The sequence below is a fragment of the Notechis scutatus genome, chromosome 1 (assembly GCF_049901735.1).
Source record: "Notechis scutatus isolate UNSWTSFEM ecotype Mainland chromosome 1, rNotScu1.2, whole genome shotgun sequence".
Taxonomy (NCBI): Eukaryota; Metazoa; Chordata; class Lepidosauria; order Squamata; family Elapidae; genus Notechis; species Notechis scutatus.
Genome location: NC_142009.1, coordinates 274927709 through 274951601, shown reverse-complemented (window position 1 = coordinate 274951601; position 23893 = coordinate 274927709). Strand labels below are relative to the sequence as shown.

The 23893-nt window shown below is 40.2% G+C and overlaps 1 protein-coding gene across 5 annotated transcripts in view; it reads left to right on the top strand.

The window, feature by feature from the left end:
* Positions 1 to 23893, top strand: part of MIDEAS (mitotic deacetylase associated SANT domain protein) — a 72595-nt gene that overhangs the window by 32633 nt on the left and 16069 nt on the right. For 3 of the 5 annotated variants that reach the window (XM_026671056.2, XM_026671055.2, XM_087951650.1), the window contains exons 2-6: positions 12088 to 13786; positions 18346 to 18657; positions 19893 to 20238; positions 20658 to 20724; positions 22972 to 23114. In XM_026671056.2, the coding sequence (XP_026526841.2) occupies positions 12278 to 13786; positions 18346 to 18657; positions 19893 to 20238; positions 20658 to 20724; positions 22972 to 23114 (2377 nt within the window). In that variant the 5' untranslated portion in view covers positions 12088 to 12277. Of the gene's footprint in view, positions 1 to 270; positions 445 to 1371; positions 1438 to 1558; positions 1668 to 9646; positions 9705 to 12087; positions 13787 to 18345; positions 18658 to 19892; positions 20239 to 20657; positions 20725 to 22971; positions 23115 to 23893 lie in introns of all 5 variants that reach the window. The other 2 variants (XM_087951648.1, XM_087951649.1) reach the window with 2 other exon arrangements.

Sequence of the window (23893 nt, the reverse complement as noted above, 5' to 3'; positions counted from 1 at the left end):
ATGCATGTTTTTTGATTAATAATATAATTATTGTGGGAAAAGTAATGGAAATTAGCTGCATTTGTGTGTCTTTTCCCAGTCTCTCCAGTTTTAAAAGCTTTTTATTTCTCAGTGTTGTATCCCCAAATTTAATGCAGAATTAAATATTAGTATTAATTTATATACCCCATATCATAATTGCCATCTAATAGTAACATCTGTTAGCACAAACTTGCTGGGCGGGAATGTTCTTCAGTAGAACTTTCCTGAGTAATAAGTCTTTTCTATCAGGGAAGGAGATCTTCACAGAGAAAGAACACTTGATTATATGATGACGTCATGGAAGAGCTGTGAAACATCAGAGGAGTGACAGGTACTGAATTTGGGGAGTCAGGAACTTGAGTGGTGAGCCAGCTGACTGGAGGGGACCATCTGGAAGATCTGTGTGGATCATTAATGTCCAAGGTACAGTTATTTAGGAATTTCTGCTGATATGGGACAAATGTATATAGTACAGTTTCTCAGTATATGATAGAAAGGAGAAAGCATATGAGCCTGGGTATTCCTTAGCATGTTTTTTAAAAAAATTGTATTAACAGGGGTAATGCTTCAAGCAAAAGTCTTAATTCATGGAATTATTTGATCTAGCAAATAGCAGAGATTGAATCTTGGATCTTTTATATGTGGACTATGTTTTTACTACTGGCTTCTTCCAAATCAATCTACTATATGATCTTTTTATACCACTTGACCATGATAGTCCATACATATATTAATATTCTAATCTAACCCATGCTAAGTTTGCAGTTAAGAAGAAGACTAAGCGACTTCAACTAGAATGAGTTTTAGTTCCATACAAATTATCTGGAATTTGATATGATGATAGTAGAACCAAGTGAAATATTATAATCTTGCCAGTAAGTCATAAAAGTGCTTCACATAGGGATATTGTTTTATCAATCTGCTTTAACCCTGCAGTCTTTATATAAACCTTTTGGAGCTTATTGTTTACGTGTGAATGTTTCAGTGCCTGGGGTGTGACTCTTACTTGGCACAAGTGATCACTTAAGTGGTAATTAACATGGTTCTTTTAATATCTAACCTATTAGTTTCTTTGCTAAGGTGGAGGAGGAAATCAAATGGTACAAAAAAAGCATTTATCCCAATCCTTGAAGAGAATGACTAGATTGACATGTTCTGCCTTGCCCTAAATTGGTTTGATTTTTGTTATTTAGCCAAATTATTATTTAGCTAAATCATTTAGCTAAATTATTATGCCATAGAAAAACATGGAATAGTAGGATGTGTGAATTAGGATAATATTTTATTTATGTTAGACATGTTAAAACATCATCAGGTAGGTTTTATTACTTATTTTATGTTTCTGTACAGGTAGTCCTTGATTTATCACAACAACTGAGTCCAACATTTCTGTTCCTAAACAAGAGAGTTGTTAAAGTGAGTTTTGCCCCATCTTACGACCTTTTTTGCCACAGTTGTTACGTGAATCACTGCATTTGTTAAGTTAGTTCCATGGTTGTTAAGTGACTCTGGCTTCCCCATTCGCTTTGCTTGTCAGGAGGTCGCAAAAGGTGATCATATGACCCTGGGACACTACAACCGTCATAAATAGGAACCCAGTTGCCAAACATCCGAATTTTATTCACGTGACCATGGGTGCAAGGGTCGTAAGTGTGAAAAACGGTTATAAGTCACTTTTTCCAGTGCTGTTGTAACTTCAAACGGTCACTAAATAAATGGTTATAAGTCAAGGATTACCTGTATATACAGTACAGCTTTTGAAGGAAGAGATCCTGGTTTTTAAAGGGCTTGTACAGAAATCAACTTCTTTGCCTGCTTATTTAGGATTTCACTGAAATCTCATGGCATGGGGTAGGGGCTGTCTGAGGGACTGCTTTTTCTTGATTACTTTGCTTTTTCCGCTTTCCCCCATCAGCTCTGGCAGAGAAGACCTGCTGCGGGTCCCATCTGCCACGCAATTACATCTGGCAGTCCCAGGAGGGATGGTCTTCTCAGCCACAATGATGGCCTCGTAAAATCTCCCTCCCCCAGTATGATTAACTCTATCCCTTTCCATATTCTGTAGTCCCTCAAGACATGGCTCTGGTATCAGGCCTGAGGGGGTCCCAGGAATGGGGAGATTGTACAGTGGCTGTCTTACTGTGGTTAATACCATCCTTTCCTGTTTTGTGTGCATTTATTGTTTTCAATTAAGTGCTGCGGTCATACTTGGAGTTACTCCTGAGTAAACATATATAGGATTGCATTGTAAGGGTATATATAAGCCTGCTTATGCCTATCAACATAATTAGGAATAACTGGAATAGCAGTTGAAACGGAGAAGGAAGATTGCGGGAGGCTCTTTGACAGATGGGCAGCAAATGAAGCATAATGTTGTTAGAGGTAGGGTCCTGAACCTCATGATTGAAATAGAAGATCTGTGGAGATTAAATAGAATATAATAATTAAGAGCAGGGTTTATTTTTCAGGATTGTTTTTCAAAACTGAGGGAACAACTTCTAGAACTCTAGGAGAGTTAATGTGAAGGGATGCTGTTTAAATTGTGTAATTTTGGCAAATATTTTAACTCCAAACATGACCTACTTCTTGTTTATATGCCAAAATTTTATACCATGGTAGTTTACACATCAAGCTAAAGGATCTGCAATCAAAACAATGTTGAATAAAATCAATATCTAGCAGCAGAAGGGAAGCATATCCAATAATATTGCAACACAGCAGAGAAAGTAAACAGGATCTCTGGAGATCTTTGCTAAATAAGAACAAACAAAAAATGAAAGTTCTTGGGGCACTATTTTGGGATACATCACTGTAACTGTTCATTTTACATGATAGGAACATTCTGGAACAATTCTTCCTTCAGAGGTCATGATTACCCCAACCCTTGTATAATAAATAAGGCCGTGAAGACCTGGTTGGTTGTGGGCCTGATGCCCTGACTATGTTAAGGGCCACATTTCTTGACTGTATTAAGATCTATGGCAATAGTTTACTTGGTGACCATATGTATTTGTTCTGTATTGTTTTATATTTTTATGATGTACACAACCTAGAGTCATTTGTTGAAATGGTTGTCTAAAGAAATCAGGCAAATAAAAACAAATTTAAATATTCACAATGAATTCTGCAGATCCATGGGGGGGGGGGAGTCTATATTTAGGCATCGCTTTTTATTAGAACCAATCAAACTATAAACACAAATACATTTTGAAGCATTCATGCTTAAAGATTTTTCCATAGCTAAGTGGTAGAAAATGCAGGGAACAGTGGAGAAACAATTAAAAAAAGACAAGCATATGTTGTGGCAATGTTATCTGCAACCTAGACTTGATCTCAATGAAAAATGATGAGTAAACATATTAGTTACTTGTATTTGTTGGGCATATCAAGGTGCACCTTATGTTCTGGAACAACAAAATAATGACAGTTCAATCTTAAGGCATAAATATCCATTGTAAATTGAAACTTTTCTTCTCTTAGCAAAAATAGTTGATTTGCAAATTAAGCAGTGAATAGAAGCAGGGTAATGTGGCAATTGGTTAAGTTTAATTAGTGTACTCAGCAAAAATGAAAACAGAGAGAATCTGAATTTTGATATGTTGCCCAATGGAACCCTTAAAACGTAAGTTTCTCTTCAGGTAGTAAAAAAATTCTTGTAATAGACTGTATAGTATTCTGAATGGTGAAATTTAAAAGTTGCTCCTTCAGATATGCTGGAATACGATATGTACCCAAAGCAATTGTGCTAAAATAAAAATGCCACATTTTCTCAGTTTGAGTCATAATCGTATTAACTCACTATTATGTACAAACTTTCTCATGATTCCCATTGAACTGAATGGAAATTGCTTTGGAATATATAACATCTGTGCTATCTTAGAAAAACCTAGTAAGACATATCAATATTTTCCTCATAAGGGAGATTCAGACTGAGAATTGGCTTGGCAAATTACATGGCTGACAAAAGACTCAAGTGAGAATGTAAAACTCATTCTCCTGTGTAATGTTTAATTATGCCTTTTCTTCCCAAAGAACGGCATACTGGTTTCCCCTTGTGGTATACAAAACATTTCAAATTTGAACCCCAACATTTCAAGTTCAAAACAGTTGTTTTTAATGGGAAGCATTTTTTTCCATTTGGCATAGTTTTGATCACTTCAGAAGTATTATGTGTTCAGAACAAAATATTTTTATAAGTTTAAACACTTTTCAATTGCTTAGAACCACCCATTTCAAGTGCAAAACATGTGTTTCATACCTGCGGAAAAACAGGTACTCCTAATTTGAAATGTTCTTCATATTTCAATCCCTCCCAAAACTTTTGTCAGGACAACAGGCTATGAAGTTTGGGTGAGAAATAATGCCTGTCCAGATCATCTAATAGGTTCATTCCTATCAAATCTGCTATTTCCATGTATTACATTTCCATTGAGTTCACTTCTCAACTGTGCTTTGTTAAAATCATGGTTTATAGATAGTCCTTGACTTACAACCAACCAGTCAGTGACTGTTGGAAGTTACAGCGGACCTCCCCTGAGCCACTTGTGACCTGTTTTTTGATATTATGATAGCTACACACACACATACGTGTTCACATTTTGGGAGCTTAGTAGCTAACTTCTCTATAGAGTTGCTGCAAAGTCCCATAGTCATGTGACAACCATTTGCAGCAGTTTTGGCCGGTTTCCAGTTTCTGACAAAAACAACCACCACCACCACACCCATTGGGGAAAATGGATTCCTTTAACAACTGTAGTGTCTCCTTAACAGTAGTCATGGCCACTTAACCGCCATTGTAAAAACTGACTTTTTTTATTCAAAAACATAATTTTGAATCTGGTCATAGGATGCCTTCTCTTATGACCACAACTTACCACTGTAATTCCGCAGTCCATCATGGTCATGAGTTGAGAGCCACCTGTACTATCTTGCCTTTGCATCTCCACAGATTGTTTAGAGCAGTAGTTCTCAACTTTTTCTTCATCATGCTTTAAATACCTTTTGGTGGTGCCCAGGAACCACCAAGACTTAACTCAAAATTTAAATCATAACATTTCTTCAACTTTCGCGGACCCACTGTAACGACATTGTGCCCCCTCCCAGGGTTCCACTGACCACAGGTTGAGTCCACTGGAGGCATGAAAACAAATCAGAAATAATCCAAGAATATTGTCCTCCTTACCCATCAAGTGACTAGCCTGAAGTTGAAAGCATTGAGCCAATAGCAAGCTTTGGTTTCACATTCAAATTGAGCCTTATAGCTCTAAAGCAAAGCAGGGTTTATGCATTGATCCTGTTTATTCAGTTGGGCTCAGCTGAAGTAAAGCAAGTTATAGCTCAGTGATGTTTATTCACCTTTATAATAAGCAACCGTTTCTTTTTTATTGTATACTCTTAAAAAGTTTTTTGCAGCAGGATTTTATTGTTATGACTTGCCTGCTAGGATCTCTTCTTCCTTGGCACAGCCTTGCAGATATAACGTAATCCCAGGCCCCAAGGAGAAAAAAATATTTTCCCTAACAAAGTATTACATATTTCTTCCATATGCAATGATTTTATTAGCCTAAAGGAGAGCCAAACCTAGGTTGTTTTCTTTGTGTCATAGTTATGTATTATAGTATATAGCAGGGGTTGCCAACCTTTTGGACCTCAGGGACCACCAAACTCATAATTTTAAATCCCAGGGACCACTAACCGGTTCTGCAGGCATGGCCTAATTTGTGGGTGTGGCTTGGTGGTTATGTGACTGGCTGGGCATGGCTTGTATGTAAATATTATAAATATTTATATAAATATTGATTTTTTTTATAAAAAAGAGCAGGCAAAGCAGGCAAACAGATTGAGTTGCTCACAGAATTCCAGATTCATTCAGAGATCTATCTATCTGCCATTGGCTAGCTCAGTCTGTCACATAAAATTTGCTTGCAAGCAAACTCATAAAATTAACTCAACACACCGTGTATGTAAATATTGAATTTTTTATATAAAAAAGAGCAACTTTTACCCAAAATTAGGCAAAGCAGGCAAGCAGATTGAGTTGTTCACAGAATCATTCAGTGATCTATCTATCTGCCATCGGCTAGCTCAGTCTGTCACATTGCTTGCCGTGAATCTGCGCTGAATAATAGAACATTCAGTCCTAAGAGAGGTTCGGCTGTGCTTAAAAGCAGAGCCAAAGATCTAAAGACTAGCTAGAAAGCAAGAAATCCAACCATTTCCTGCTTCCTAGCTAATCTAAATCTCCTGGCACAGCAGAACAGCTGATTGCCGGAAAAAGGAAAAATAGCAATTTAGCAGGCAAGTTTGTCGGGTAAGAAGTAAGTGGGCGGGGAGGGTTCCCGTGGGCCATGTGGGCGGCGCAGCCTTGTGTTTCTGCGCAGCCTGGAATAATTGCTTTGTGGGGGTGCTCTGGGGGTGAGATTTCTCTGCAGCCCACCAAAATTTTCTCATGGCCCACCAGTGGGCTGTAGCCCACCGGTTGGCAACCGCTGGTATATAGTAAATTTGTATTGAAAAAAAAATTCACTTACGTATTTTTATTTTAAACATTAGGTTTTCATGCAATTTAATGCAATTGTTCTGAATTGACCAATTGTGTATGATTTGGAGAAAAGCTTCAGGAATTACACTAGCTTATAAATTAAAGAAAGCCATATGCAATGTTTTGAGAAGAAATATTTTATATCCATGCCTTAGATTACTATAAAAATCACTTTATGGGGTTTTTTTGTGTGTGTGCTTGGAAAAGAATTTATAAATTGGAAAGTGCTAGTTATAGAAGAAAAATTGAAGGGGAGCGGAATCCAGTGTTTAAAGTATATTTATTACTATCTGTAACTTATTTGATCATTTACATTTGCCCATAAATACATGTATGTTAGTATTTAAGATTGTATGCATGAAAAAATCATTTCTTTTGGGGGAAATGTGCTGTCAGCTGTTATTCTGGCTTGTGTATAATTAATTCCTGAATGTAACAACACACAGAATTGAGCTGTCAGGCCTATTTTCTCAGCGCATGGTGCAAACAAAATGACTCTGCATGATATCAACATTTCTTTGGGGAAAGGTAAGTTTTGCAGGCCCTGACGATATTTGTACAATTTTTTTAAAACTGTGAGATTGGTTGTCCTGAAAGTCAATTACTGCCTCAAAGTCACACCATGAGCCTCTGTGCTGAAGGGTGGACTTGAACCTAGGCCAGTGGTGGCTCATCTTTTTGGGCTCCTGTGATGATAATTGCGCTCACGCTCGCATGCCAGCACCCAGAAGGCAATGCGCACGGTTCCCCCCGCCCCCTGCGCATGAGTGTGTGACCCTGTGTGCCGCGCAACTCTGTGCATGCATGAGCGATCCCCCACTGCGCATCTCTGAGATTCACATGCGTGCCAAATACCAGACAATCAGCTGTTGGGTGGGCGGCACTCATGCATGCGCAGTAGACCTGCTCTGGGCGAGGGCTCATATGCCAGTAGTAATGACTGTGTGCCACTTCCGGCATGCATAGGTTTGCCATCACGGACCTAGGCTAACACTTTCATCACCTCAGCAACTAAAACCAATAATGAAGGACAGTGGCTGGAGTAATGATTTCAAGAGAAGTTCCAACTTCGGGGAAAATATCCCACAAAATCCAGGAGCAGAAACTAGGAAGCACTGATTCCCTGGGGTGTTTGATTAACTGTTATAGAGGTGTTCTGACAAGAGGAAGGCCTGTCTTGGCTTCTAAAGGCTGCATTAATCCTTCAGGAACTCCGGGGACGGTTGTTTGTTTTAATTGCAAATGTGCTGGTTTGGGCAAAGCTGTCAGCCTTAGAAACCACATTCTGTAATTGTAAGAAGAAAAGAAAACGAAAGTGATCCATGTGGGTTAGAAAGGGTTAGCAGCATTGAAGAAGTTTCTGCTGCTTGGTAAAGAAATCAAACCAAAGCGGAGAGGGGAGATTTCCTGATTCATCTCCACAAGTGACTTGAGGGCAGAATTAACATGCTGTACTGGGGTGAGGAGGGGGAGGAGAATTGGTTTAAGGGAAAGACTTGGTTCGTACAATTCTACAATTTGTACCTTCTATGGTTACTGCTTGGGGGCATTGCTTTGCTATTATCTGACACAACATACCTTAGTTTTTTCCCCTCTTGAGAAAAAGTTGTAGCCTCATATACAGTCAGGACTTACTGTGGGGCTTGGTGCAACTTGTAAATAAGCAACACACAAAGGGAATGTTTTTACTTTTGCCTGATTGAGGTCCTTTCACAGCCTAGAGCAGGGGTGTCCAACCTTGGCAACTTTAAGACTTGTGGACTTCAACTCCCAGAATTTGCTGGCTGAGGAATTCTGGGAGTTGAAGTCCACAAGTCTTAAAGTTGCCAAGGTTGGACACCCCTGGCCTAGAGTGTCTGCCGTGTGACATTTTCTCCAACTAGTAGACCAAATGCAAGTACAGCATCAGTTGCATTTGAAGCAGACCTTTTCCATGACAGAGGGTGTGTGTTTTTGTGCGTGGGTATGTGTGTGCACATACATGTGTGTCAGAGATATTTTTGAACTCACAAGCAGAGAGCTTTTCGGCCTTGCTGAAGGAACGCCCTAGCTTGCAAATGCTGGGCTGCAGGACTCCACTGCTTGCAGCCAGTGTGGAGGAGGAAAGGTTCACTAAGAGTACTCCGAGGAGGAGGTGAGTCAACGACATGGTAAGCCTGTGGTCCACGTGCAAAGAAGTAAGAGATGGCCTGGCCCTGGGAAGTAGACGTTGCAGAAGGTTTCCTGTGCTGGCTTCGTTCTCCCTTTGCTTCAGCTGTATGCGTTTGGCTGCCAAAAAATTGAGAAGAGCTGCTAAGAGCAGTTGAAGGAGAAGTAAATTTTTATTCTTAAGAGCTGGTGTGAAAGCGAAATGACTACAGTGGTCCGCGGCCCACTACCTGTTTGAAACCAGGCTGCAGGAGAGAGATGGGCAAGCATGCGCGCGTGAAGTTCCACTTGCGTGAGTGGAGGGCACTTGCACTGCCATACGAAACTCCGCTTGCACAAGTGGAGAGTGCTTGTGCTCACCTGCGAAGTGAAGCTTTACTCCTGCAAAAGACTCGCACAAATGGAGCGGTGTGCGCACGCATGCGTCTACCACTCACACACACACACACACCCCGCCGCGCTGGGCCTGGCCCCCAAGCTGGAAAGGTTGGGAGCCACTGATATAGGTAAATCCATCAGATGCCTGTTTGAATGCGAAATCTACTATGCAGGCCCAACATTCTGTATAGACAATGGTATATACTTGAATATCATACATTGTATAAGTAGTCCTCGAATTATGACCACAATTGAGTCCACAATTTATGTCGTGAAATGAGATGTTTTGCTTGTCAGAAGGTCACAAAAGGGGAATCACATGAACCCGGGGACACAGCAACTTTCATAACTATGAGTCAGTTGCCAGACATCTGAATTTTGATTACATGACCGTGGGGATGCTGCAACAGTTGTAAGTGTGAAAAATCAGTTTTTTTCAGTGCCATTCTAACTTCTGAACGATCACTAAACAAATTGCTGTATGTCAAGGCCTGCCTGTAGTTGCATTCTTTTAGTTGTGTTCTCTAATAACATTTTCTTCATCTCTAATTTTTCCAGATGTATTAGACCATTTATTTTAGAAGCATTGAGTTACACATGTTTACCTATGCTGGAGGTAAATTGAGTCAGCACTGCGGTCCAAGATGACCCCAAAGATTATGTTAAAGTACGGCTTTTCAAATTCCTTCTGTTTCTCTTCACACAATTCATCCATTCTTTCTTTTGTTGTGGTTATTTGCCTTTGTAAAGGGAAAGCTTGTAGACAGCCTTGTTATTGTATTACAATCAGTTTCCTTGTGTGGTCTTGTGCACAGTTGAAAAGAGGCCAGATCCAAGTTGTGTTATCAAGTCATTCTTATTAGGGTTGGTATTATGTTTAATTAACCTTAATACATATGTGCAACCTTTAGCTAAGTGTTAGTGATTATCTGGGAGTGGCAACAATTTAGAAGGAGGAAAGAACCCATTGGCACTCTTTACATTATGAAGCTGGGAATAATTAAATGGACTTCCCCTTATGCCTTCAGCTCAATAGTTGAGTTGGAGATCAACTTATCCAGTGTTGATCTTTCCTGCTGTTTATACACCTCTATGAAGGTGCCTGGACCAGGGCTTCATTGATAGTTGTATTGCTCTTGCTTTTTTTTGCTGACATTGATGGTAATCTCTAAACTTGAAAAGTATTATGCATCTGAGAAAATGGAAACTCTTTACACTGGAAAGAGACTAGAGAATACGTATAGCTAGAAACCTCTATTGCAGGAGTGTCACACCCGTTCGCATCGCGGGGCCGTATCCTGAAGTATCCTGAAATGAAATGAATCTGGGAATTGCATGAGGCTTGTGGTGGTTTCTCTGCCTTGGATTAGTGCGTTGGGTTTAGCATTTTATATATATAAAACAGGCCACGGTTGAATTCTGTTCAAGTGCTCTAAACTTTAAGAAGCCATGATTTAAAACAGCTTATGCCTTAAGGAAATCCACTTTTAACCTTAGGCGGTCCTCATTTAGCAACTGCCTTGTTACAATGCTTGTTTGCAGTTAGACAGCAGTGTTGAAAAAGTAATGCTTCCACTAGTCCTGGCATATTTGGCACCTGCAGGTTTGTAAAGCAAAGGAAATCAGAAGCAAAATTTTAAAAGACAGTCACGATTTTACTTAGTGACATCTACACTTAATGACCAAGCTGAGTTGCTAAACCAGGAGTGCCTGTATTTTGGTCTGCTTCAAATAGAGAGATCCAGAAAATGTAAGGCTTTTGGGTGTACAGGTAGTTCTTCTCTTAACGACCACAATTGAGCCTAAAAGATACGTTGCTAAGTGAGACATTTGGTAAGGGAGTTTTGCCCTCCATTTTACGACTTTTCTTGCCACCGTTGTTAAGTGAATCACTGCAGTTAGTAATCTGGTTGTTAAATGAATCTAGCTTCCCCGCTGACTTTGCTTGTCAGAAAGTTTGCAAAAGGGGAATCACATGATCCTCAGACACTGCAACTGTCATAAATGTGAGTCAGTTGCCAAGCATCTGAATTTTGATCACGTGACCACAGCGATGCAGCAGCAGCAGACGTAGGTGTGAAAAATGGTCATAAGTCACTTTTTTCAGTGCCGTTGTAATTTTGAATGGTCACTAAACGAACTGTTGTTAGTTGAGGACTACCTGTATCTTGCTCTTAAAACAATTGCCTAAGTTAAGAAAGCAGAATATCTCATAAATATGATAAAGATAAGACAATATAATATGTTACAATGGATTATAATGAAATGAATGATATTATGAATTGAGATATTTAAAAAAAACACAGAAATTTGCTCGAAAAGGATGATGTAGTTTATAAGTACCCTGTTTCTCCAACAATACAGCCTCCCCCAATAGGAAGTCCCAGCATGTTTTATAGGCATGAAATGAAATTAAGCCCCTCCCCCCAAATTAAGGCCTATATTAAAACATGCGAAATGGTGGGGGGGGGGCTTGCCGTTAGGAAGTACTTTTGTTGCACACCCGGATATGGTGCTGCCTGCGTTGACCCCGATACGAAGTGCCACACCAACGTCGAGGTCAACATCCAAGCCGTCGCTGCCCACCCGAAAATGCAAGGGGGGGGAATTAAGTCACCCCCGAAAAGACGGCCTAGCCATTTTTTCGGGGCTCAAAAAAAAAAAGACCTGGCCTTATTATATGAGAAACACGGTAAAATCCAATAAGTAGTTTATAATAATATAATACAATATGCATAGTTATGTAATATAAACTTTAATAATGTATTTAGAAGGGAAGGATTTTGATATTGTGCACAAGAAGGTTTGTATCGACTGACACACTGTACAATGGAAAGGTTTTATGTTTTGGGTTTATGTTTATGTTTGTTGTTAAATATGTTTGTTGTTAAATAGATAGATAGATAGATAGATAGATAGATAGATAGATAGATAGAAAGCTGAATATCTCCAATCGCTTCTGCCATTTTAGCTATTAACCGTGCTCATTTCTGTTTCAGGGAGTAAAACCTTTGGACCTTGGCCTCCTTTTAAACTACCAATTGCGACCCACCACCCCTTCCAACTCTGCATAGATTAGCTGATGCAAGAGGAGAGAGCCTTTCGTAGGCTTCCTACGTTCTACCTCCCGTTCTGCTCCTGCCTTGGCGATGGGTTGGTTGCTGATCTGACTTTAAGCGTCGCCGAATCATGAGTCTTCAGGCTCAGCCCAAGACTTCAAACAAAAGAACTGGAAAGCGGGTTGGATTTTTTAGTGAGCAAGATGCTCTCCTGAAAGAAGCTCAGCAGCAGCAGCAGCAGCAGCAGCTAAAAGAAGGACCGTATTACGGCCACGGAGGGAATGTCCCTCCCACCCAGTCCATGGAGCTGGCCAAGGCTGGGGTTTTCAGCAGCGTCCCCAGCAATGCTGCATTGCTGAATTCAATATATCAGGACAGAGGGGAGGTGAGGATGACCCCCCAGCAACTGGCTGCTGTCAAGTGGCAGAGTTCCCTAATAGGAAACCGGTTGCCTGAGCGAAGTGAGGCCAATTGGCAGCCGCAGCCCGGAGGGTGGAACCATGGCATAGTTTATGGTGGCAACCAGAAAGGAGGGCATCCTAACGCCAGCATCCCAGATTACTATGGCCACCCAGATGCCCTGAAAAGAAACCGGGAGAAAGGGGGAGTGGTATCACAGCTGGACTTGTATGGGGATGCTGTCCAGCAGATGCTATCCCAAAAGGCCCAGTTGGAACAGCAAGCATTGGCCAGGCAGCAGGCCCAGATGAGCTCTTTCCAGCAAATGCAGCAGCAGCAGCAGCAGCAGCAACAACAAAATCAAAGCCTCTCTTTGCAACCTTTTCAGCTGGCTTTTGGTCAGCAGGGACAGAAGCAGGGTCTTCCCGAGTTATTGCATGTTCTTCAGCAGGCTCCCGCATCTTCCAGCCCAGCTTTTACTGCCCAGCAGAAACAGCAAGCTCTTCCACAGTTGCAGCTGTTCGAAAACTATTATTCCCAGCAGCAGCAGCAGCACCATCACCACCACCAACAACAGGCAGGAGTGCAGACTTTTGGCCTTCAGCCATCAGCTTCTGTGCCACAGTCACATTTGGGAGCACCCTCCCAGCCTGTTCAGCATCATATGGTTCCCCATCAGTTCCACCCGGTTTCCGAGAGGAACCAGGAGTTGCTGAAGGCTCTGACCGAGCAGAATCCCCAGGCGGTTCTACCACAGGCACAGATCAATCTCCCAAGGAGATCGCGCAGGCTCTCCAAGGAAGGGGTCCCACCAGCACCTTCTGGAGAAGGAACGCTGGTCTCCAAGGCAGCTGAGGAGTACCCCGGGAACATTGTGCCAACCCATCCCTGGCAATCGCAGCAACACCCGGAAGTCCAGTTCCAACCTCCGTCTGAAATGTTCAGTCACAAAGAAAGTTATTCGCAACTAAGTAGGGCAGAACTAGAGCATGGGGATATGCCATCAGGGAGTCAACCCAGCCACCCAGATATGGAGATGATGGGCATGTATGAGAATGCCCAAGAAGTAGGAAAACAGGTGGCTGCCGCTGATGGCATTGGTCCGAGAACCAACGACTTTGGTGCAGTTAGAGGAGGAGTCATCCAGAGTACCCGTAGGAGACGGCGTATTTCTCAAGAGGCCAACCTCTTAACTCTGGCTCAGAAAGCTGTGGAGTTGGCTTCTCTTCAGAATGTCAGGGTAAGTGATATCTCTTGACTTGTTCTGTAACTGTTACTCTTCTTCATTTCCTGAAGTGTTAGAAGTAGCTGGCAGCCACTTTATTTGTTTTCTTCAGAGTTGTGTGTCTTCACAACCTTTTGTTTCATTTTCAGTGGTTTGTTATTTGTTTTCCTCACATACCGTATTTCTGGCAATTGAAGGAGAGGAGAAAATACATGAACATACTCAAATCGACAAGGATAGTTGGTGTATCCCAGTGGTTTTCATACTTGGCATCATTAAGATGTGTGGGCTTTTCAACTCTCAGAATTCTTGGAGTTGACAGCCACACATCTTAAAGGTGCCAAGTTTGAAAAACACTGGACTATCCTTTTCTGCAGAATAGAAATGGACAGTCAAATCAAGAATGGCTGCCTGAGAGAAGCATCTTTCTGTTCTCTTTCTCAAATCAGTTACACCATTTATATTTATAAATGGAAGGAAAGCACATTTGGAAGGAAAGTAGAAATGAAAATCTACAATCCAGCTACTGGATTTAGACTGAGCACTTCTCAGTCAGGTGACAGCAAATTGACTTGGCTAATCAGTGGTCCATAATTTCCACCATGCTAAGAATCTTGGCATATTAGTCCACAGATGAATAAGGGACTTTGAGGTCCAGAGTCATTAAATAAGAAAGGGCCACAAGCCAAGAAGTCCAGCTGCCTACTTGTTCCCAACAGTAAGTTGGTCAAAGTAGAAAGCAAGACACTTCTACAGATCATTAGTTCCACCACTGAACTATTTTTATCATAAGGATTTTTCTTAATATACTCAGATGGAATCTACTTTCCTATAACCAAGGCCTCTGTTCTCCAAATTCCTTTTGAATAACTCCTGCAAAAACAACTATCTCCAAAATCTTGCAATTCTCTTCAAGTAACAGATTGATGTGATAGTTAGACAAAGCACATAAGTTCTAGTGCCTAAATGGCATAGTTACCTAGTCTTTCTTCTCGCCCCTCTCTAAACCTGCATTGATTCTGCCCAAGTCTAGCATACTTTTGTCTCCCTGTATCTTTTGAGCTTTAACTCTCTTTTTTAAAATACCTACTTACAATAGCACTACAACTGTACAATAACTATCTACACAGCCACTTACAATAGTGCCATATCCAATGGCATTATTGTAGGTGGCTTTGTTATTGCTTTTCCTCTTCGCCATGGGACAAAAGATTTGTGTTTTTCATCTAAAAATATAAAAATATATTATTTAACCAGTGCACTGAATTAGCCAGTGTACTGTGCATTTTTTTTAAAAAAAGAATAGCTATTGACTTTTTCTGTTTCTTTAATATCCAGAGAGCAAAGAATGAGAGGAGAGAGAAAAATCTTAGGAAGCACATATAAACTTGTATATTAATTGAAGAAGGTTTTTTTTAGATAGGCAGGCAGAATAGAATAGAATAGAATAGAATAGAATAGAAATAGGAATAGAATAGAGTAGAGTAGAATAGAATAGAATAGAATAGAATAGAATAGAATAGAATAGAATAGAATATACCGTCAGTCCCTGTGTATAAATATTAGCATGTAAATCCATTTTCTAAGCAGTAGGAATAATGGGAAATTAAGCGGTTGCATGTTTTCCAAATTTCTAACTATTTGTGACTTCTATTAATTCAATGTAGAAATAAATTGCCATTATATATTCAGCAATCTCCCAATCTTGGGGTCTTAAATTTTTATGATAATAAAAACACAGAATATCTATTTATATTCTCTCCAATAAGAGCCAATTTGGCTTAGTGGTTAAATAAGTACCAGGCTAGAAACAGGACAATAAGTTCCAGCCAGGTGGATGAGCTTTGGCCAGTCACTGTTTCTCTGTCTAGGCCAGGGGTGTCCAATCTTGGCAACTTTAAGACTTTAAGCAAAGCTGGCTGAGGAATTCTGGGAGTTGAAGTCCACAAGTCATAAAGTTGCCAAGGTTGGACACCCCTGGTCTAGGCGGTGGCAAACCATTTCTAAAAAATCTTGCCAAGAAAACTTGCAGGGACTAGTCCAGGCAGTTGTCAGGAGTCAATGCTAACTCAAAGCCCCTTACCGTCCCCCCAGATCTCTCTCATACTTTGAAATCTTGGGCTCTCTGTTTAGTTGTAGCCAGAGTACTAATTGCATTCCCCATTCCTGTCTCATTTCTTTTGGTGTATTTTAAGCAAATTGCTTGATGAAACATTGGAACTTTACACAATATTTTGCCATATTGAGGTGGCCACAAAGCTTCTTCTTTTTTTTAAATAATAATGTCTTTCTGACCTTTTTTTGTTTTTTTCTAGTGTCTACTTTACTCCGATATCCCATCGTTTTTAATTTGTTCAGTTGCCTGAAAAACTGCTTAACATTAAAATTACAATTGGGGAACAAGCCCCAAACAGTTTGGAGAAAATGTTTAGTTGAGATTTCTCAGGAATACGAGATAACATATTTTTCATTTTAGTTGAAATTTGAAAGGCTTCTAAATCTCCTTTTTGTGCACTCACTTTTTAAAGTTTACATTGTTTTGCTATGGATAGTACCACATGCCAATATTCCATTGATTTCAGAAGTACGACCCCTTTAAAAGTACATTAGTAACTTGATTTCACTACTTTTGGCTGTAATAGCATGGTCTTTGGAACCATGATAACTGAATTTCTCTTGCCTACTGCTCAAAGATTTGTTATGCATTTTCTTCAATAGAACACGACCTTTCAGATAGCTGCCATATTTATGATTATGTTTCATCTTGTCTCTAGCACGATCTATGCACATAGGATATATGCCTAGTAAACAAAGAAAAAAGCACACAACTCGGGCTGTGTATATAATATATAACTAATCTGTGATGCTCCTTTTGGGGTTGATTGCTTATACCGTACTAATCATTCCAAAAATAACCTTGGCCATGCTAATAGGAAATTATGAGAGTCTTATTTCAGAAATATTGCAATACAGCAAATTGGGAAGGATGGCATAGACAAGTGTAGATTTCATTTGATGTTTAGATGCAATCAGAGGAATACCTGGGTATTCCATTGTGTGTAACACCAGTGCATTACATAATAGTATATCCTACTCTTTGATCTGCATTGCATATAAATAATTCCAGTCTAGTGTTCCAGACGTTTCTACACGTTCACCCACTTATGCCTAAAACGATACGATTTTTGTTTCCATGGTGAAATTATTTCTTTCCTAGCAGACTAATTTCAGAGTAATATTTCTCCTGCATACCTAGATTCACTCAACAAAGGTTGTTGGAAGTTTCTGGCCATCCCCTTTTGTTGGGGGAATAAAAGGATCAAGTGCTTGCGTAAGCTTGAGGCTTGCAGTTGCTTGGGTGCATACTTGTAAAATGGATTACTTTGTTTGATAAATTAAGCCCAGTTTTAGGATAATTTCAAACTAGATGCTGAAGAAGAAAGCATTTTATTTTAGGCATGTTGGGTGGAAGGGTGCAACATTTTGGAAGCTGCATTGAAAATTATTCATAATGTAGTCATCAGAGCCAGGTCAAAGCATGGGTCAACCTGTGTGTTGATGTGTTTCATTACAACCAAAGAGGTGCTTATGCATTTGTCTTCATATGAAAAGCACCAGATATTACCCATTATGTACTACTGACATTTGCCTGTGCCATTCTTCACTAAAATGATACAATCTAAAAGAATATTCCCAGAATACTCAAAGAGATAAAGGTATCTGGAGAACATCTAGGGAAAAGGAGAGTCTGAATGCACACCTAAGCATTTATGCCTTCCAGAGTGCCATCTACTGCCAGCAGCCCTATGAGAAATATTCCACAAGGGGAAAACAGGAATGTAGATCGTTTTGGAAAGTCCAGCCAGGTTTCCCCTCTTCATGAAAAAGCTGTCTCTCACCAATGAACTTTTAAGAAAATGGCCCTTAATTATTTACAGGATTCAAATAGCCACCTTTTCCATTACAGAAGTGGAAAACAAAACAAAATGTGAATTAATTGTTAATTGATTTGGTTCGTCTGCAGTTTGATATTTTAGTATGGTTTGTTGGGATTTTACTTGGTAATTTTGTAAGCTGTTTAAAAAAAAGTTATCAAGCCATGGTATATAAACAAGAAATAGTATAAGTGGTAAGACCTAATGGGCTGAAGGAAGAGGATTGAGTGCCTGTGTATTTTTTATTATGAATGGTTGCATTCAACTTTTTATCTTTGCAATTTTTAACTCTGTATGTTTCTGAACAGTAATTTCTTTTTGACTTAGTTCTGTTGTTTGAAGGCTAGTTGTCCCCATCTCTAGCTCTTGTCCACATTGACAAGATGTGATTTGTTTTGGGCTTAGCTTGATATGTTTGTAGGGCATGGTTTATTACATAACTATAAGTGAAGAACAATTGCTTTTTCTAGCAAATCATGCTTAAAACAAACCATGGTTTGCTACACTGTGAGATGTTATCTATTGAAAGGAAGGCCGATTTACTTCCCTTACTCACTGGAAGGAGACAGTATCAGTTTTCAGTGTGTCATTTTCAAAGACCAAAATACCTTAATGTGCACATGCTTTCTTTGATTTCAGGAACCTGAAATGTCAGAAGAAAAAAACAAGAGTGAGGCAACGGCTGCTGCACCAAGGAGTGTTGTAGAATTTGTCAGCTCTTCCCCAGCGCAAAAGAGAGTCCGAGAGGATAACAGCCATGTGCCTCTCATTATTCCTGTGTCTGTGCCAGTGAAGAAGCTGGATGCTCAAGATACCACCAGGGAAAAGGGCGAGGATGGGAAGCAGCAGCGGTTCCTGGTTAACGATCATGGGATTGCAGAGAGCAAGCCTTCTGTGATTGTCACCCGGAGGAGGTCTAATCGTAATTTGAATATGGACTCATCAGCTCAGGTAGATTTGAGGGCTGTATAGATCCTCTGAGCTAGAGATGTTAATCTTCTGCATACATTTTCCTTTATGTTGACAGTCAGCCTTCCCAAGGCAATCCTCTCTTAGTCTTAGGAAACAGGATGAGTGTTTTAACAGTGAAGTCATTGGCTAAGGAGGATGGTGGGTTGCCCTTCAATGAATGTGTACAGATAGTAACAGAACCTCTGGCTGTCATAGGCAGTTTGCTTTGGTTTCATGTGGGACACAAAAGGTTGGGCTTGCTGGCCTAAATTCTTTCTAGCTCTATATTTCCATGAACAAGGAGTCTTCTAGCTGTTGGTTGAGGCAACTTACTCGGAGGGTCTCAGGTTGTAGACAATTATTTTGACCTGGTTCAGAAATTGCAATAGATTTTTATTGCTGTGCAGTATTTAATATCAAAGCTGGGTTGACTTAGTGACTGATTTGTTCCTCCAGTTCTTTCCTCGAGGGGATAAAGGGAAACTAGGAAAGACTAAGGGGTGTTCTCTTTGAGGATCGAAGCTGTATGTATTGGATAGTTTGCAGTGAAATAATACATGGATTAGGTAACAGTTTCCCCTGTCCAGTCATTTCTGACTCTAGGGGACAGTCTTCCTCTCTGATTCTTAGCCGAGGCAGCGAGCGTTGTCCAAATACGCTTCCATGGTCGTGTGGCCAGCATAACTATAAGCCGAAGCACACAGAATGCTGTTATCTTCCCACTGAAGTGGTACCTATTTATCTACTTGCATTTGCATGCTTTTGGACTGCTTAAGTGGGCAGGAGCTGAGGCAAGAATGGAAGCTTATCCTATTGCACAGGTCTCAAACCCAGGCTGCCAGCTTTCCAGTCGACAAGCCCAGCCTCTTTAACCGCTGAGTCATCATCTCCCCCAGTTCTGATAGAAACAACAAACAAAATGCTAGTATATTTTGGCTGAGGCGCTGCTTGGTTTACATCTCCCAGTCCCTGAACAGTTCTTTCACACTTCACAGTACCTGCCCAACAGTGGCTTATTTTTATTATTATTTATTTTTATCCCGCCTTTACTAAGCAGGGCAGAGGAAAGAGAAAATCACCTCCCTTTCCCTTTGCAGCCCTTAATGAATTGAAGAGATTTCTATGAACAGAGGAACATGAGGGACAGTTCGTTGTTTCAGAGATGCAGGGAAGACATAAATATATTTTCCTCTATGAGAGACAAAACGTATTTCTTTTTATATATGTTTATATAGCACGAAGGCACTGCTCCAAAAGAAGTGGAGGGTTTTGCACGGAAGCCAAAGCAACGACCAAGACCAGAGCCTCTTTTCATACCCCCCAAACCTGGCACCTTCATTGCTCCACCAGTCTATTCCAATATCACACCGTACCAGAGCCACCTGCGTTCACCTGTCCGTCTGGCTGATCACCCTTCTGATAGGAACTTTGAGCTGCCTCCTTATACTCCCCCGCCCATTCTCAGCCCAGTACGAGAGGGCTCAGGACTATATTTCCATGCTTTCCTTTCTGCTACTGGTAGTAGTGCAGTTCCACCTCCAATTACTCCAAAAGCTGCACACAGGACCCTACTCAGATCTAGTAAGTTTCTGGACAACATTCTTGGTGGGTTGGGATGGGTATCTATTATCCAGGAATAGATAATAGCTGACAGTTGTAGATACTACTCATAAATTGGAAAGTTTGTTCAGGCTAAAGCATCTTGGCTTCTGCTTAGCTAGGCTCTCATTATGGCATTCTCCGGTTACATTACAATTCCCAGGATGATTTGCTGGGAATTCTGGGCATTGCCAATGAATCTGGAGGGTGCCAGGTTGGAGAAGATGTGTTTATACTGTGGTAATTATGTGCAGTCTATAATCAAAACTTGACCTCAATAAATAATGGCTTTAAGTTGCTATATTGTCATGTATTGAGATGACAGTTTTATATATAACTCAGTACATCAGTCTTTTAGATAGATTGGATTATATATTTAATTAAATGATTTTTTTTTGTAGACAGTACAGAAGCCACTCCTCCTGTCCTCTCAGTAATGGGAGAGTGCACTCCTGTCAGCATTGAACCGTAAGTATTCAATTGAAAAAGTATAGAGACCCATTATTCAGTGACAGAGTTGTCTTCTTAGTCATATGAGAGGTCTTTTTCCTAACTTAATTTGTTGAGAACGTTAACTTCTGTTAGCCCAGGAAGGAAGGAAGATGTTAGTCTTCCCAGCTCAGTTGAAAAGCTGAAGTAGAAAGGAAGGATGTGAACTGAGGTAAGAGAATGTAGAGGCCTCAAGAGGCTGCTTAATTGCAACTTTTCAATAGTTTCAGGCAATGTGACCTATATTGAGGATACAGTATGTCAGCTGGAGAATCACCTACTCCCTACTCATAATGTAAATAAATGTATTTGTATATATGTGTGCACATGAGGATTGTACGGCAAGAATGAGGCTTCCTGGTACTGTACCTTCCTACCCAGGGCAATCTGATCCTTAAACCAAAAATGGTTCTTCCTTCACTATTGTATCTTGAGACAGGCTTTATTAAAGACCTTCATTTGTGAAACTATTAAGTTCAACTACCAGACCTCTTTCATCAGTATGGAGAAGTAGGCAAAATAAAAACCACTGTTTCCTGCTAGTTCATAACACCATTTCAATGTAGAGACACTTCCAAATATATGGGGGTAAGTCCCAAAGGTGCTTTTTCAAAAAGCAACTGGACTTTGTTTTTCCTTGAAGACATTTCACTTCTCATCCAAGAATCTTCTTCAGTTCTGAGGTCATGGGACAACCATGACCTGGATGATTGAGGATCTCCATAGACAAGTGGGTAAGAATTGCTATCTTGCAGATTTTATTTTAAAAAAGACATTTTATTTGGTGTTCTAATTGAGCATATAATCATATACCTGTTAAAATCTCTTGCCTTTGATCTGATGGAAAGGGCTTTGAGTAGAGGGAATGACTGAGCCCAGTATTTTTTTCTCTTCTGATTTCCTACAGAAATGGATAAGCGATTGAGCAAGAATGTAGAATGAATGTAGGGGCTTTTTTATTAGGAACATCGGCATCCATGACAGGGTGAGAATAGGGAGTGACACAAGATGTCATGATACAAATCCCACAACGTACATTATTTCTATCTGAAGTTGCGATGTGTGTTCATGTTGTCATTTTGACATAATTGCACTTTGTTGCAGGAGGCTATGATTAAGAGCCTTACTTCTGATCCAACAACCGTATCTGTAGATAGAAACTGTACTTGAACACCACATCTGATCATTCTTAGTGTCTTGAAAGAGAAATCCAACCTCTTTCATGGCCTAAAAGCAGAGGTCTCCAAACTTGGCAACTTTTAAGACTTGTGGACTTCAACTCCCAGAACTCCCTATGCTGGCTGGAGAAATCTGGGAGTTGAAGTCCACAAGTCTAAAAGTTGCCAAGTTTGGGGACCCCTGCTTAAAAGAATCACTTTTATATGCAAAACACACCCTGAATAATTCCAGGATAATGTTGTTAATATATGTAACTAAGCCAAGTTTCCAGACTAATAGTTTTATCCACTTCTTCAAAATAACCTAGGAACTCAACATGCATTATGTTTATTTGTGATATCATTTAGCCACACGTGTTTGTAGATGGCAGATTGCAGTCCTGCTACAAATGCATTTTGAATATCATGAGCACACACACTTATACATTCATTTTTATGTCTGTTGTGGAAATTGTTTAAATGTGTATGTGTTACTTGTTTCTTTTGTTCTAGCAAGGGGGTTGGTCTCTTGCTTTTACTCTGAAATAGGTTATGGTGATACCAAGTCCACTGAATAAATGGAACAGTTTAGCAATGATTTAAGCTTCAGGCGCTGGAGTTGAAGTTAAGTCTGATATGAAGATTTAACAAGCAGTCCTATCTTGGACTAATTTTTCCATAATTATTACTTAGCATTTTAATAACATATTTAGCAATTATCACATAGCAGATGAGTTGTATAGAATGATAAAAGCATATGCAAAGCAATTAGCTATATTTGGGTCGTCTTATATGTAAGTAAACAGATTACAGCTGTTTTCTTTATTGAAAGCTTCTGATTTTTTCCTCTATTTTTAAAACATTTCTCCTAATTAGCATATGTTGGCTTGCTAAGAGTATAAAAGAAGACTCTTTTATTTTGAGGCAGTTGTGAAATGGTTGAAGTAAACCTGGGAACAGATTATTATATCTATTTCACATCACGGTCACCCGTGAAACTGTCCTTTGTTTCAGATAAGCAGGCTGTGCTTTTGTGTATCACTTTGTTGATGTTCATTTATTGTTCAAGGCGGATCAATGTGGGGTCTCGGTTTCAAGCAGAAATCCCGCTGCTTCGAGATCGATCACTGGCAGCCTCCGATGTGGCCAAGGAGCAGTTGGTGTGGCAGCCATGGGAGGAACTGGAAAATAATCCAGCAATCCAGGAGAATGGTAAAAAAATATATATGTATATCTGAATGGCCATGAAAACTACCCTGTTTCTCCAACAATACGGCCTCCCCCAATAGGAAGTCCCAGCATGTTTTGTAGGCATGAAATGAAATTAAGCCCCTCCCCCCAAATTAAGGCCTATATTAAAACATGCGAAATGGGGGGGGAATGGTGGGGGGGGGGGGCTTGCCGTTAGGAAGTACTTTTGTTGCACACCTGGATATGGTGCTGCCTGCATTGACCCCCGATACGAAGTGCCCCACCAACGCCGAGGTAAACATCCAAGCTGTCGCCGCCCGCCCGCCCGAAGATGCAAGGGGGCGGAATTAAGTCACCCCCGAAAAGACGACCTAGCCATTTTTTCAGGGCTCAAAAAAAAATAAGAACCGGCCTTATTATATGAGAAACACGGTAGGGGGAAGGTGATAGAACTTCTAAAAGTCACTGGACAGTCAACCAAGTTGATGACCTTTGATTCAGTGCAGAGTAGTCCTCAATTTACGACCACACCTGAGTCCAAAATTAAAGGTTGTTAGGTGAGAAATTTGTTAAGCGAGTTTTGCTCCATTTTATGACTTTTCTTGCCATGTTTGTTAAGTAAATCACTGCAGTTGTTAAATTAATAACACAGTTGTTAAGTGAATCTGGTTTCCCCATTGATTTTACTTGTCAGAAGGTCGCAAAAGGCAATTACATGATTCCTGGACACTGCAACTGTCATAAATGTGAGTCAGTTGTCAAGCATCTGAATGACCATGAGGATACTGCAACAGTTGTAA